The 17,386-nt window shown below is 31.2% G+C and overlaps 1 protein-coding gene across 2 annotated transcripts; it reads right to left on the bottom strand.

Annotated features, from left to right (window-relative positions):
- Positions 1 to 1,564: 1,564 nt before the first annotated feature.
- On the bottom strand, positions 1,565 to 16,995 carry LOC119600857 (RB1-inducible coiled-coil protein 1). Of its 2 annotated transcripts, XM_037951435.1 has the most exons (6): positions 16,652 to 16,995; positions 15,589 to 15,722; positions 3,947 to 7,486; positions 3,594 to 3,882; positions 2,814 to 2,913; positions 1,565 to 2,731 (listed from the first exon to the last, which is right to left on the bottom strand). In XM_037951435.1, the coding sequence occupies exons 3-6, from the start codon at positions 7,096 to 7,098 to the stop codon at positions 1,821 to 1,823; spliced, it is 4,452 nt and encodes a 1,483-aa protein (XP_037807363.1). In that variant the 5' UTR covers positions 7,099 to 7,486; positions 15,589 to 15,722; positions 16,652 to 16,995; the 3' UTR covers positions 1,565 to 1,820. The 2 variants fall into 2 exon arrangements, with proteins under 2 accessions (XP_037807363.1, XP_037807364.1); XM_037951436.1 differs by lacking the exon at positions 15,589 to 15,722.
- Positions 16,996 to 17,386: the final 391 nt, after the last annotated feature.

Below are 17,386 nucleotides of genomic sequence, written 5' to 3'. Positions count from 1 at the left end.
TTTTTAACTAAAGCTTATTTGTCCTGATGAATACTAATATAAAAAAGTAGGATAGTCGTCTTTTTATACATTGCAAAAAGTCGAAAAGTCGACTTTCTGTTTATACTAAAGAACTCCAGATTCTAATGTCCGTTGTTGGCTACACCGATACGTGATTGGTCGGGATAGCCGATTAGCCAATCCTTGGTCGTTATTCCTCGTTCTGGTGCGAAGAATCTTTTGACGTGGGATTTTGCGACTATAGTATATTCTGAATCCTATGCGTCAATCTGGTAAAAACAATATTCTAGAGACCGCAGATATCTTTGGTATCCAAATCTTCAATTATTCTATCAGATATGTTTTGTTATTTCAAATTTGCCAAATCGGTTCATAAACTACGAAGCTAAGATGAAAATTCTGAGAAAACTCATGTTTTTCTCAAATTTGGAATATAATTCGAATGCTATGTATATCCAAAAGAAAGGTATTCGTCGAAATATCTTCCATTTGATATACATACATTAGTTCTATAAATAACTTATGATTTGTCTAGAATTTTTAATACAATTCATATGCTATACTTTATAGATATATAATATGTATACCAAAAGAAAGGTAATTAAAAGACTAATCTATATGATATATTAGTTCTTTATAAGTATACGAATGTTCTAAATATGTCCCTCCGTAATCAGACAAATCTTTTTTTAATTAATTTTAACATCCAAATTTTCCTAGTTTTCGTCTTATTTTGACTTTTTTCTTACAAGAAAGTCGACTTTGTGATAAAATAGTCGACTTTGAATTTTCGATTTTGTTTAGTTAAAAATACGATTTATAGAATAGATTTGTTATTATAGCAAGTATTTGTTTAAAACTTCAGCCAATTTGAAATTAATTTTACCTTTAATTGTGTGTGTTTGTTTACATTAATCGAAAGTATTTATTTTTCAATTTTAATAATGTTTTTTTTTTTTGAAAAGTAATACAAAATTTATGTTTTTATATAATAAAACATATTTTAAATAAAATTTTCAAAATTTTAAAGCAAATATTTTTGTTTTTTTCAGTTCGTTCGAGAATTTTTCGTAATTTATAAATATAAAAATACATTTTAAAATAAAAATAATAAAAAGAAAAAAGTTAATAAACTGATTTTTTTGTAAAATGTATTATAAAAAATATAAGCCAATTAATATAAGAATTTGTTCAAATTTTAATAAAAACAAATTGAAAATTTTTAATTTTTAAATTAGAAAGAAAAGAAACATTTCTTAAATTTGTCTTATCCTGGGGAGAAATTTAAATGTGTGTAAATTGTTTAAGATAAATTAGTTTTTCTTTATTTCTTATATCAGTTTCTTTATTATTAGTTTATTTATAAATATAAATTTTTTTCTTTAAATTTCTTTATGGTTTTATTGTAAGTTTTTGTTTTACATTTAAAACATTGAAGGATTAGCAGCACAACATTCAAAGTGAGAGAGAGAGAGAGAGAGTATGTTTTTATTTTTATTTGTAGAATTTGTTGTTTCGTTCCAAAGACACGAATTTAAATATATTTTTTTAAATATTTATTAGCTTAAGGTAATTTTAACTGATTTTTTTATTTGTGGTTACTTTTGGTCAAGCTTAGTGTTAATAGTTTGACAAAGGGATAGTAGTAATAATAATAATATTAATAATAGTATCTTCTCATAAAATATAAAACCAAAAAAAGAAAAAATAAAAATTTTAAAATAAAAAAGAAACAAAAAAAACGTAAAGTAATGTTTTTACCCATTCCTAAATGGTCTACAATTAGTATTAATTATAATTAAATTAAATTGATTTCAACACTATTCGGATATGGGAAAATCAGTATCGTCTTTAGGTTCCAAAGATCTATACTCATCCGAATCTTCACTGGTCGTACCAATAGAGGTTGGTATGGAGGGTGAACTTTTATCGGCCATTTCTTGATTGCAAGGGGGTATAAATATAGCTGCAGAGGTGTTGGTGGTAGAGGCTGTAGAGGAGGAGACTACAATTTGTGGTGCTACACCACTGGCTAACACTAAGCTACTGCTGGTAGTGGTGCTAACAAAAGTTTCACTGTCCTCTTGTGTGGTTAAAGTTGTGGTTGCTGCTGCAGCTGTTGTTGTTGTTGTTACATTATTTTGTATATCGGCAGAGGCCAACATTAAATCTAATTCCAATTTGCTGGCTGTAGCTGTTGGCTGCTCTGTTATCACAGTCGTTTGTTGTTGTTGTGGTTGTTGTGTTTGTAAATTAGTATTAGTGACCTCCATCACACCACCACCACTTGAGGCCGAGGCCGCTAAAACATTTTCATCTTCTTCGCTGACACTAATATAGCGACAACGTTCACTTAACAGTGACACTGGTTCATCATCCTCCTCCGTAACACTGGTTATGCTCATAGTGCGCTCTTTAAACGCTAGCATAGCCGCCGGCGTAGCAGCAGCGGACTGATTATTAGCTGTTGTTGTTATAATGGTAATGGGTGATGTGGCCAGTGGTATTGTAGTTGTGTTTGCAACAGCGGCATCTACTACATCCTTGGGCAGACTACCAATGCCGGACGATGTAGTAGTTATGGCACTTAAAGATGGTGAAGTGCCCATGGCAGTACTAGTACTAGTTACTGCTGCAGTGGCGGCGGCGTTGGTGGTGGAGGAAGCTTGCGACGCTTCGCTATGAGACTCACATTGCGATATAGAACGACTTATAGTTGAAGTTGAAAATGCTACAGAGAGAGAGGGGATGGGGCAAAAATTCAATAGATATTTTAGTTAAACTAAAATCTTGTTAAAGCAAAACACTCTTACATTCTAAACGTTCACGTCTGGAGGACTGTCTAGAGACTAAAGGGGTCAATTTGATGCGATAGAATTTCGAGCCTCTATTAACACGGTAACGGTTTTCATCCTGTAAAGAGAGAAGTGAAAATATTGAAATTACACCATATCATAAGTATATCTGAATTTTCAGAAACTTCTAACTGCATTTCAGATGTTTTAAAGCTCTCAATTGTATTTTACCTATCTATTTATTTATTTATCTATCTATCTATCTATCTATCTATCTATCTATCTATCTATCTATCTATCTATCTATCTATCTATCTATCTATCTATCTATCTATCTATCTATCTATCTATCTATCTATCTATCTATCTATCTATCTATCTATCTATCTATCTATCTATCTATCTATCTATCTATCTATCTATCTATCTATCTATCTATCTATCTATCTATCTATCTATCTATCTATCTATCTATCTATCTATCTATCTATCTATCTATCTATCTATCTATCTATCTATCTATCTATCTATCTATCTATCTATCTATCTATCTATCTATCTATCTATCTATCTTTCTATCTATCTATCTATCTATCTATCTATCTATCTATCTATCTATCTATCTATCTATCTATCTATCTATCTATCTATCTATCTATCTATCTATCTATCTATCTATCTATCTATCTATCTATCTATCTATCTATCTATCTATCTATCTATCTATCTATCTATCTATCTATCTATCTATCTATCTATCTATCTATCTATCTATCTATCTATCATTCCAACTCTTACCTTTCTAGCTTGACAATATTCCTTTTCTACCACCCGTCCAATGGCATAATAAGGCATTGGTATGGTAGATTCCTCACCGGCATGGGGCAAACGCAAATTCATAGCAGGCAAACTATCACCATGAACAAAATATAAACTAGGCGAATCTTGTACGACCATAAATTGTCCGTGACGCATGCTCCATACGACCAAAACTAAATCACCCTTAGAACAGGACTCCAAAACAATTAATTTATGACTAGAGCCACTGGATTTAGAACGTGTCAGGGGCGACTGTTCGTAAGTAGAGCTAAATAATAAAAGAAATATTAGAAACAGCTCTTCTATAATCCTTTCACCCTTTTCCAACTTACCCTTTAAGAGCTGCAAATGAGCTTTCCATTTCTAGACGTTTAGATTTTTCCATACATAGTTCCTCCTCCAAACGACATTTGTCTCTATTCAGATAATCGATTTTCTCTTTCAACCAACTATTGCCCTCTTCATTGGTGAGCGCATCCAGGCGCGTTTTTAATTGATAATTTTCTTTCGTTAACATGAGATCCTTTTCACGCAATTGTTCCAATTGCCTTTCCTTTTCCTCGAGCATTTCCTTAAGGATACTGACATTTGCCATCACAGATTCTGAGTTTAATGGGAATATTTTCGATTGCCATATGGAGCGTTCCATTTCTATGGCGGCCGTTATAGCCTTTTCTTTTTCAGCTTCCAATTCGCTGCGCAATTGAGACAATATAGTGTCGTGCATATGCTTTTCAATTACATTATCCGTATTCGTTTCTAAGCTGAGATCCGAGGGTGAACGTTCCATGGAAGTCATTAGCTTGAAACGTTGTCTTAAAGACTCAATTTCAGTTTTGTGTTCGTGTATGAGTTTATCACGGGCCTCTGAAACGGCCTGTTCTTTTTCCGCCTCTTGGCATTTCATTTTTTCTTTTAACTCTTCCAGCTGGGCCTCCAAAGTGGCGCATTTTATTTTCATGGTAGACATTTCACGATTCAAGTCCTTTTCTTGATTTAACTCTTGATCTCGTTTATCTAATTCTTCTCTTAGCTGCAAGATTTCCTGCTCTCTTTGGGCCTGTTGCCGGCTGAGTTCTTGCTCTCTGGCCTCACATTGCATTTTCAAAACATTCCATTTGTCATTGATAGTATCTAGTTCCATTTGCATATCTTCCTTTTGATTGATGGATTCCTCACGGAAAGTTTGCAAATTGCCACGAGCCAGATGTATACATTCCAATGCCAATTTGGACATGGCTCCCAGCATAGCACGCATGTGAGTCACCTCATTTCGAAGCGTTTCCGAATTTTCATCCGTCAAAGTCTCCACACTTTGGGTGATCAACTGATCCGTGGCCGTACTTTTGGTCATTGTAGAAATCTGCTGCAGATTTTCACTGGTCGATGTTGCCACCGATTGTTGCTGGCTATTGGGGGGAACTTGTTCAAATTCGGTTTCGGTATCTGTTTCAGATTCTTCACCGCCTGCCATGCCAGAAGCGTCTTTGCGCAGCTCACTTAATCTAGGGTTTAAAGGCATTTTTCCGCTTACTACCATGGCCGTTGATTGTTCATCTTCTCCGGAATTTTGCTTTAACTCTTCGGTTGCTCGTTTTTGTTTTTGCTTGAGCAATTCTTCGAAACGTTCTCGCTGATGTGTGCCCGAACGGGAGACGAAAAAATATATCACAGGTTCCATGTCGGGCAGCTGTATTTGCGAGGCCATTTCGGGCAAGTGTGATGTCAACACATCTATGTCAGATCTGGTAATGTTGGGCAAACGAGCATCGAATATGAGGGGATTTTCATTGGCGAAAGCTGGTGGCATATCGGCCATACCGGGGAATAGAATATTCAAAAAATGACCTTCGAAGCTGCAGTTAAACTGCTGGCGTCGTTTCATTTCCTCACTGTGTATAGAATCGAAATCTTCCGCCAGTTTAGAGGCCCACAAACGGAATTCCGTGGAGAAAATCTTGCGGCGCATTACCTCGGTCACAGCGGCCACATACATATTGGGGGCCTGGTGAATTTGATCTATAATGTGTATGTGGCGTTCGGCTCGTCTCAGACATCGATGATAGAACAGCAAACGATTGTCAAACTCGCTCATGGCATTTTCTATATACACAATACGCTTGAGGCGGGCATGCAGATTAGCACCCAACTCATCCTTGGCTTTAGCTATGCAGTGCCTATGTTCACGTATCTTTTTGTGGTTCTGCAACATTACCAGCAACTGTGACTGATGCGAGGCACATAGATCGGGCAATATTGAAGTATCTCTTAGATTTATGGCCCTATTTTGATTTTGTTGAAAGGCGGTCGAGAGTTCTCGCTGATCTTTGACCATGCTCTTGATTTTGTACTTGAACTCTTCCAGTTTGCAAAGGCGTTCTCCCAAACCTCTTATCTCCTTGACGTCACTTTGTTCGGCCAATTTTATAATACTTTGTACTTCTTGCTTTAACTTTTCGTAGACATCCTCATTGAAAGTGGCCAGGCCTTGGATGCATTCGTCTGACATGGTTCTAAGAACATTGTGGTTCTCTTTAGAAGTTATCCACTGCAGCAAATTTAATCTGCGCGCTGTATTTGATGTGTTAGAAGTTTGGGAGGTTTGTGAGATCCTTTCCTCGTTCGTTTCAGTGGCCATTTTCAGTTTTTTATTGGGGGAAGTGGAAGTAGAGGAAGTGCTTTTATCTTCCGAATTATCGGCAACTCCTGATACCCCTACAGCACCTACAGCCTCTCCGCTGCCTTCCTCATTTGCCACGGCCGCATTAGCACCAGCCATTAATACCGATTGTTGTTGAGTTGTTGATCTAGAGAAGACATCATCGTTCTCCAAGAACTCGTCAAAACCATGAAAATCCGCCTCGGCTAATGACATCAGACCGGGCAATATGGGTATGCGAGAGAGTTTGGACAAGTCATCGGAGAAGTTGCGTAAAAGTTCCAAAAAAGAAGAGCGTCGTTCCAAGTGTCTGTCGAAAGCCTCGCAGAAATTTCGAAAGCGACAACGAAACTCTTCGGTCAAATCTTCCATATTAGCCACCACCGCCGACCAACCCTGCTGCTGTAGATGCTGTTCGTGTACCAAACGCTCACACAAACGATCCTCCTCTCGCGCTAAATCATGCATGCGCAAAGCAATTTGTGCCCTCTTTACCACCGTATCATAAACGGCTGGCAGCTCTAAGCTGCGTTCCACCTGTTCCCTTAAATCCAAATCAGCTTCTGGTGGCACCAGTGATGGTGGCAATTTAACATCTCCCGTTAAGAACATATAAATGGGATTTGTATCGGTGCCGGCAGAATAATATGAGACTTGAGTGGTGTGTGTTAACATCTCACCACCGCTCACTAAAAGCACAATATTCGAGGCCGGTATATTATGCAGACGTTCTATTGTGTCCTTGAGATTTTCGACAGAGGACAGTGCTACTGTCATATCGAAATTTAGCATGCGACCCACGTCGACGTGAAAAACGTACAACATTTTGTTGCTGTTTTTATCGTTATCGTTGCGTTTATTGGTATTATTTTGAAAATTTGAAAAGTTGTGCTAATTATAAGATCCAGCTTTCTTAAGGCTTTTATTTTCTAGCTGTCGATGATCGGTGACTGTTTTAAAGTCACCAATTCAAAGTTTTATTATTGTAGAGAGTATTGGCAGTGTTTATGTTTGTAATTCTATTTTCTTTTATTTGTTTTTCTTCTATATATTTTTGGTTATTTTGGTGGTTTTGGGCTATGAGTGATGAGCCTTCATTTAATTTATTTAGTTTTCCAACATTTAGGTTTTTTTATGGTGCTTTTTCGTTTTCATCAAGGCAAGAGTCGTAACTCTATACCTCTAGCAAAAAAGTGGCAACAGATTTTTAAAACTGAAAAGATAAGAAGAATGGAATTTAGAAGGGGTCTTTATAATGGAGTATTAATGTTGTTTAGAAGAGCATGCTTATGGTCAATAGAAATAGAAAAAGTGGCGTTTAAACATTTAAGGAATTATTAAGGTTCTATAAATCACCTTTCAAACAATTGATTTATTGTAGAAAAAAACCGATTTTCTTGTAAAAAAGTTCAATAATTTAATTTCTAAATAAAATCCGAAAGAAATCTATGGACATAAATCGACTTTCGAACAAAATGACTTTTTGTGGAAGTCGACTATTTTATTAAAAAACGTCGGTAAATCACTAGCAGAATGATAAATTTAGATTTCCCTCTTAAGGTTCTATAAATCACCTTCCAAATAATCTAATTTTTGGGGGAAAGAAGTGAATAATATCACAAAAGTCCTCCTCTTGTTTCAACTATAAAACCTTTCTATTGTAGAAACATTTTAAAAATAATGTGGCAATTCTATTAATAACAAGTTGCCACACAGTAATTAACAGATAATAACGGTAAATCTGACAGTTTAAGTTAATATGACTTTAATTATAAACAATTTTTCAATTATTATATTTTTTTTCCATTAAAACAATTAAAATTGTAATAAATTTTAATTTCCCTATAAACATAACACAGAGTATATTCTTTTAAAACATTTTTTATAGAAACTATTTTATTATTGTAATGAAAAAATTGTTGTTTTTGCAATGTCTGGATTTATGGCAAAAAAATATATATTTTTATTCATAACAAAATATTTAAAAAATAAATTAAAATAGTAGTGCATAATAGAAAAGCAAATTTTTGCTGATAACAAAAACTTAAGTTATAGCGTCATTTTTTTATACGAAAAAAAAACACATAATTTTAAATATAAACAAAAACAAACTATTATTTAACAAACTAATAGCTGATACCTATAAGAGAGACAAAAATATAATACCACGAGTCAAATACTTTTCAAACAAAGTTTTTTTTTACGATTTTATTATTATTTTCAAGAACGTGTTTTTGCGCGTTGGTCTTGATTTGGAATGAAAAAATAATAATAAACAAAGAAAACAAAAACTAATCACAACAAAATAATAAAAAACACTCACTCACTTACTACACACACACAATTAATGAACACACTTAATCTCTACAGCAGTGGTTGGTCCTCAGAGATTCGAGGGGGGTGAAAGAAATTAATGAAACAGCTGATTTATGAATGTTAAGAAAATACTTAAGATATATATAGAAAATATCCAATAGTAGTTTTTAAACTATCCAAACCTTTTAAATTTGTTATTTATACTCTTCTAGCCGATGTCGGATTTATAGGAAATCATAAAACAGACTAACAAAAACAACAGAATAATAATAAAATTAGAACAATTACCAACAAAAATAACACAAATTATACGATTTTATGCTAATTTAATAATTTTTTAAAATATAAATTTTAGCTTTGAAATATCCAACACTATTTGCATCACTTTTTTCAACACTATTTTTAAAACTACTTTCTTATTTTCAACAATTATTTTGTTTTGCATTTAATTATGTTGTTTATTAATAATTTATTTATATACATACTTATTTAAATAGTTTTAATATTGTTTAAGTATTTGTTTATTTATTTTTTTTTTCTATTTAGCTCGTTTTTCTCGATTCAATCCATTTTCATTTCTTTATACAATAAAACGTAATAGTTTGTTATTTATAAATTATGTTGTAGTATTTTATTTATTTATAAATTGCACACGTGTATTTTAATAAAAAATCTTTTAAAAATTATGACTACACTTATTCAGATACTTCTATATAATTATAATCGTACTTTTACTTGCAATTGCTCTTTTAAGACTGATTTGCTTTTCTGTCACAACTTCTCAATCAGACTAATCACAAAGCATGATGATCATTAGTGTGTATAGATCATTATTATATATTGTTGTTGCTATACCCACTACTAGTATGCTACCTGCTAAAATATATAAAAATTTTATTTAGTTCAGGTACTTTTTTGTTAAGGTTTAACACAAAAATGTACCAAGTGTTTTAAAACGGTGAAGTTGCCAGATGTCTAATATTGAATTATGGGGGGAAAGATTGCAAAAAATATCTAAAAAGTTGAGATTGTTTGAAAACAGAAATGATTTTGAAAATTGTAATTTCTCATTTTTAAACCAAAAAGTCCATAGATAGATAGATAGATAGATAGATAGATAGATAGATAGACAGACAGATAGATAGATAGATAGATAGATAGATAGATAGATAGATAGATAGATAGATAGATCGATAGATAGATAGATAGATAGATAGATAGATAGATAGATAGATAGATAGATAGATAGATAGATAGATAGATAGATAGATAGATAGATAGATAGATAGATAGATAGATAGATAGATAGATAGATAAATAGATAGATAGATAGATTGATAGATAGATAGATAGATAGATAGATAGATAGATAGATAGATAGATAGATAGATAGATAGATAGATAGATAGATAGATAGATAGATAGATAGATAGATAGATAGATAGATAGATAGATAGATAGATAGATAGATAAAGATATTTTATTTCAACTATTCAAAGTTGCCGCTATTCCAACGTTTCCGGTCGTATAATCGAAGCGTTATATATGTATGTATTTATATCTATACTCTTGAAATGAATTCATACTGAATTTTCCTATGTATCCAGAAAATTACAGATTTATTCCTTTCTGTAGAATTTTAGATTAAAGGTCTGGCAATAAAATCACCATTAATAAATAATTTTAACCGGAATATATGACTTTTTCAACTCTGTTAATTTTCAAAAATAACCGTCTTTATTTTCATATCTAAAAAAAGTACTTAATACGTGTATTAGTACAATTTTAGTACCGCTTATGCGCTATTTAGTTAACAATTTACCATCGATATCACTACCTGCTCTCTTTTCAAATGCATCTGTATTGCATTTTCAATTATCCAAAAAGGGCTACCAGATGATGAAAGGTAAGAAAAGGAACTAAAAATTCCCTATAATAAACTTAATCTGGGTAAATTTCTACTTAAATCATAAAAAATAAGTAAGAAAACTATTAAAACGCGATTTAAAATTATCAACGAGCAAGTGTGCAAAAATATTGCAGAAAGAATGATACAAAAGAAAGTGATAGATAGTTCACCAAATTCCTAGAAAAATTTTAGAAATATAAATATTCAAATTAAGAACATAAAAAATCTTCAAATTACATTTTAATAAAAAAACTAATTTTTCAATTTAGCATTTATGATATTTATTATTAATATCTGGCATCCCTGGTTTCTATGTCAATTTATTAATGACGTTTAATGGGACAATATCAAGTGCAAGTCGGAGTGAGTATCTATCTATCTTTTCAAAAAGTATACGTTTAGTTTTTGTTATTGTTTTTTTGTTAGTGTTGCTGTTAGAGGATCCTTTGTTGTCTGATTTCAACATGTGTGGAAATACTATATATTCTCAATATGTGTTAATAGTATTTTTTGTAGAAATTTTAGTGGTTTCTTCTTTTTTGTATTGTTTTTAAACAACAAGAACAAACATGCTCTTCTCAGAAGAAGGTAACACTAATAACAAATTGTATAGAAACATTTTCTTTGTCTTAGTCTTACTTTTTAAAATATTTCTACTCTTAAAGTTAAGTGTGCTTAAATGTTTTTAATTTAGACACTTTTTTGTTGTTATTATTTTCATATTATTAACTTAATGGTCACTAGTATGACTAATGCGCTTATAATTTTTAATAGCAGGTCTTTATGGCGATTTAAAATAGACACAAAGTTAAGTGCAATTATTATAACTATAACTTAAGGCATTAAATCTACTATATTTTCCGGGATTTTGATTTTTTTTACTAGAAAAAGAAAAGGTTTTATTTATTACTTACAAAATGTCCAAAATTCTATGATCTGATCATGCATGATGGTCACAATTTCAGCTATTGTTAGAAATTTGTTTAGATTTCTTATTGGAAAACCTATTGGAATCAGCAAATCGACGTATGGATTGACCACATTGTAACAACCACAAAAACTTCTTATGAGAAGAAGTATCGTAAGTCAATAACTGGACTTTCTGAGATTAATGATTTTGATTTCATAGGATACCAATACATTCACAAATCATCACAAGTAGATAAGTACTAAAATAATGTTTAGTATAAAAGTTGATCAGTATTATGCAATATTTTACACCACCAATGCATATTGATCTACTACAAGAAGAGTTTTTGTCTTCCAATTTCCCTCTGATCACAAGTATAGAAACTTTACCAGATCTTTACATCTTTAACCACTTTGAAATCCAAATGGTTGTGAATACGAATAACTTGGAGGTGCACAGCATTTTTGTGGAATTTATATAGGAGAATAGAAGAATCACGGAAGTCCGTACTTCGATATATTTTAGGCCTTAAAATGCTTAAGAAACTACTGTTAGATGTTCTAAGTGTCACCCAACGAACCTTTTTCAACATTATCTTGCACAATCTCTCACAGACAATTGCTAGACTCATAGCTGCTTTACTAAATACAAAATCTGACCAAAAGCATCCATTACGGTCAAAGATTATTTTATCTTCAAACTTAATCAGCAACATTAAAAGATCATTATCTTAAGCTGTGTAGTCCATAATCTGTAGCCTACTGTTGAGTTTGTCATTCTTGCTCCTCTTCAGCTCCTCTGATTCCTATTGTTTGGCCATATTAAAAGGATTGGTTTTCCCAGATAACAAACATTTCTATTCGTGATAAAATTCGATAAATCAACTAGACAACCCAAGTAAAACTTGGCATCAGCAGATTGGTAAATGAGTAGTACAAGAGGAAGGAGAATAACGATGTTAAAATATAGGACCCACAGTTCCGAGCTTCTTTGTAAAACCATGCATCTGTTTTTTGAAAACACCATCTTATCCAATTTCTTAACTGATTTAATCAGCAGACAGAGAGATAGAATACTTCATGACCATCCATCCAATGTAATGTTGTGAAACTAATCTGCACAGTAAATGTAATCTAAGACTGTTTTCACAACGACTGTTAAAGAAACCGTTTGCCAAACGTGATACTTTGTGGAAACACCGAATAAATTACCATTACGTCGGAGTATATTGCCATTTTATCATTCGTCATCGTGATATTGGATAGAGATACACTTCTGTTAGACCCGCACCTTTTTCCTTCGAGATTCGACCCTAATACGATTAATTGATCAACAGTAATCGAGAGACCCACCCTATGTCATTCACTTTACACGCTATCAAAAGATACACTCGTTAAATTTTTTAAAATTGAATCAGTCTATTTCCATCTGATCAAAGTTTTTCTTCTCTCTTAAGCATTAAGCAAACTTACTTAAATGCTCTAACAGCGCTGATAAAAGATTTATTTTCCTGTAGGACACTTTCAACAATCCATACACTTTTCACTTAATCCCCGAAAACGTATAATCCTTTAAATCATATGGCAGCTGCATATTTATTATTGGTAATTTATAAATAGTTGTGGCAGCACTATCTTTACATTTAACGGTTTATTCGAAGAGTTACCAGATTAACATTTTTAACAAATAAATCATCCATATTTCCAAAAAGTGTTAATAGTTATTTAGTAGATTTTAAAAAATATTTCAAAACTTTTTATTTATAATTTTCTTTTTATTCTCGTCTTTCTTTCATTTTAAATGAAATTATCAGTTAAAAACAATAACAAAAATAATGAAAATAAAGTAAAGTTAAGAAAAAAACAGTATACGGATGACTATATGTGTGTATATATATTTAGGTACATATGCACATTTAGTCTGTCAGTCAGCCCGACTGCTGTAGTCAGTGAGTCTTATAAATATAGAGATACTCCAGCTTTATTTTCATCGTTATTAATATTATTTTCTTTGTTGGATTTTTTATTTACTTGCCTCGTTTCGCTGGTGTGGCGTTGTTTGAGTGTAAGTATGTATGTATGTCTGTGCTAAATTGAAATGAATACATTTTTAAGTGGGTTACAAGCCATCGAGGGTTCACAAACAGATAAACCAATCAACAAATAATATTCTACATACATATAAACATGTATGGCAAAAATAAAAGTATATAAATTTATTTATTATACTTTTTTGTTATTATTTTTTTGATGTCGGTTTGTTATAGAAAGAAATTGTTTATAATAACAACGAATGCATATATGTACATCTCATCATCATCATTATTTAATGAATATTATTAGTAATTCATACATGATACTTGCATATTGTTTTGTGTACCTGCTGCTGCTGTTGTTTGGAGCGGCTGCATTGGTGCAGTCATCTACCCAGAGGGGTCGTTTTGTTGATTATTGCAAATATGAATTATCAATTAAAGAAATATATAATGAAAATATATAACTGTAGGAAAATAAAAATAGCCATGATTATATTCACGTATTTATCGTTTTTTTTTTAGAGAAACAAAAAAGATTTATAACAATTGTAGAAAATTGCAGTATGTGAACTGATATTATTTGAAAAGCTCTAGCATTTGTCAGTTCCGTAAAGCACTCATATGTTTACTAACTATTTTCTATGTGTGATTTTAGTACATATTTGAATGTCTTTTTGGAGATTAATAAGATTTCGTGAATGCTTAGTATTAAACTGTTTACTAAGACATAATTGAGGAATCGTACTGATTTATGTTCCCTAGTGTTCCAAGGAGAAGATTTGAACAACAAAATACTCTCCTGGTTAGTATGATATATTAGTATTCCATGTTAACACAAAAGTGCTCCTCCCGATTACAATTCATTCAAATTGGAAGCCTTGATCATTTGTGTATTATAATTATTAAATAATAATTAACTGATCTTAGATCTTTTCGTATGTTCATTGTGATATAACAGAGTCTAGAAGCGACCTATAGAGAAGATTTTTAATTATCTAAGTTATAGAGATCCCTTGTCCCAATGAACATTTCAATATCTACAGCTGACAATCATTCTTCAGTTTAGCTGGAAGTTAACGATCTTTAGGAGAGGCTAATTCAAAAGAAAAATATAATAATCCTTTCCATACGTGAACTAAAACATTACTTTAAGAGGAGATAAATGAAAATAAGAGGATGCAGAATGACGATATTGAAAAACTTGAGTTGTGGAACCGATAAAATTTACAGTTACGAGTTTATTTTTAACACGAACCCCAAGTGTCACCCAATATACATTGTCCGTAGACAGCATGATCTTCCAGTCTCGAATCCGCACAAGTTGGTGAGCTATAGTTACTATAGTAGCAAAACATTTGTCGAAATTCAATAAAACATTTCAAGGATACAAAATAAAGGGTAATTTCAATAAGATCTCGGTTCCTTATTAGTAAGTGAAGTTAGATTCACAATTCTTTTACAGTTCAAAACTTCAATTTGTGTCAATTAATCATAAAGAAGTAAACGCTTCAAGTATGTTTGTAATATAATCGATGAAATACTCCAATAAGATGTTAAGAAGAAGGAAGATAAAAGAGAGGGATGCAGAAGGTATTTTTAACGAAACCGGGGCTTTAGTTTCATGGGTTTCAGACTTGAGGGTCTATACTTTTTTGACTAATTTTAATATAATTTCTTGTAAATTCAAAACAAGAAAATTAACTAACAAATTCTTGTAACAAATGTTTGCAGTTTACGAAAACGCTGGATTTAAAGAAAATTACATCTGGTAGCGCTAACTGAAGGTAGTTTTTCATAACACATATGGCAATCCCTACTATGGCAACAAAAAAATGCATGAAAACAACAACAAAATGAAATGCAATTGCAATTATTGTAATTTCATTCTGACTAAATGAAATTAACAAAATTATGAGGAAATTTTAAACATTTACTTAATAATTTAAATACATCTATAGGTATTGGTTCTAAAGAATCTAATGAAATAAACAGTAAAGGAAATATAAAAGAAGGGGGTAGGTGGTAAAAGAAAACAAAAGAAATCTTTAAAATGACATTTAAGAGAAAAATATAAAATGTTTTTTTAGATATTGGCTTATTCATCATAAGCTATTAATAATTTTATGCAAAATTTTATACACTTACCTTGTTTAATTAATTAACACGATTAATTAAAGTTTTTTCTAATAACTTTTCACTTCAAAAGAAATTAATAAGACTTGTGAAAAAAAATATTTGTAAAAATTACTGCAATTTTCATTTAACAGCTCTCGCACACACTGTAAAACAAACAAACAAACACACAGACATAATGTTATAGAAAAGCAAAAATATTAAAAGAAAAACAAAACAATAATTACAACAAACAAACAAAACAAATTGCTGTGCGCAGATAAAATGTTAAGTTAAAAGTACATAGGAAGCGTTGAGGCGGCAACGCGTTCCACGATTTTAAAGCATTTCGCGCTTTTAAACTACGCGACCAGTCTATAATCTAGTCTATAAGACTAGTCTATAGTCGAAACTATTCTATAGTTATGTATATAGTCTATTCTTTAGTAGTCTTGATTTTTCAGCGACTTTTGTTACATGATAAGACGGTAAATGTTGAAAAAACACTGGCAACACTGTCTCTATACTACTACCGACCAATTTGAAGAGGAAAAAGTGTAATGGAAAAAATACAAATAAAAACAATTAGAACGTCAGCAGCGCGGTCAAAATAGGCAGAAAAATAACAACAAAGCGCGAGTTGAGTTTTTATATTAAAAAAGTAGTCTTCGTATAACAGAATTAATAACGAAAGGAAAGAGAATAAAATGTAAAGTAGTTTTTTCTTTCTTATTGTTGTTGTACAACACAGCAAAATATTTTGATTTGATGTTTTTTTTTTTCGTTCGTTTTTCTTAACACTTTTTTATAGGCCTATTATTAATTATGTATAGTTTTCGTCAAATTATTAACACTTTAACAAATTAATTAAATTTCATTTTTGCTTATAAATTTAAAGCAATTTTCTTTGTTTATTACACATATTTTGCAAAAACTTTTTCGGGGATTTTTGAAAATTTGTATTAAAAAATCTTAATCATTTCCTCTTGCAATTCTTTTTATAATTTTTATTGCGTTTAAATTTTTTGTTAATTTCCTTTTTTTTCTTTTCTTTTTTTAAATTAAAACCAAAAATTTGTTTTTTTCTTTATTATACTTTTTTCGCCCAGCAAACGTATGAAGAAAAAACTTCTTTCTTTGTCTAATTGCGTTGTTTTGCTTTATATAAAAAATTCACTTTTTTTCCCTTTTAACAAATTCTTTTTTCAACCGTATTGTTGCAAACTTTTATAATTTTTAAACTTTATTTAGCAGCAATTATTTTTCTCTTAATATTACAAATGAAAAAATCGAATATTTCTTCTTAATTTTTGTTTCTTTCTTGCTTAAAGGTTGAATTATTTTTTTTTTTTTCAACTAGTTTCTTTTTTCGTATCTTTGTTTTTTTGCTATAATATATATTTTCAATATGACTATTGTAATGAAAAAACACACACAAACTGAGTGTAGAAGAAACTGTTTTGGGACGACTATAATTTGTTGTTTTAGTTGTTCGTGGTGAAACAGCTGTTTAACTGTTATACGCCATTGTTTGTATTTTGACACTTACTTTGGTTTTGAATTCTTCCACTAAGAGTTGCCAGTTTGTTTATACATTGAGGCCACTGACATCAATTTGTAGTGAAATTCAAAATTTCACTAGATATTGGGTATATCACTAGAAATTTAAAATTAAACTATAAATTTAAAATTTCACTAGAAATTCGAAACTTCAGTGGAAATCCGGAATTTTACTAGAAATTCGAACTTATTAGAAATTTCTGTACAAATTAGAAACTTTGCTAAGAATTTGAAATTTCACTAGAAAATCGAAATATCACTATAATTTCGA

The sequence above is a fragment of the Lucilia sericata genome, unplaced genomic scaffold, assembly GCF_015586225.1.
Source record: "Lucilia sericata isolate MDLA Ls3-8-SP2 unplaced genomic scaffold, ASM1558622v1 Contig000123F_arrow, whole genome shotgun sequence".
Lineage (NCBI taxonomy): Eukaryota > Metazoa > Arthropoda > Insecta > Diptera > Calliphoridae > Lucilia > Lucilia sericata.
The sequence above is the reverse complement of the archived record's forward strand: the minus strand, read 5'-3'. Positions and strand labels throughout refer to the sequence as shown.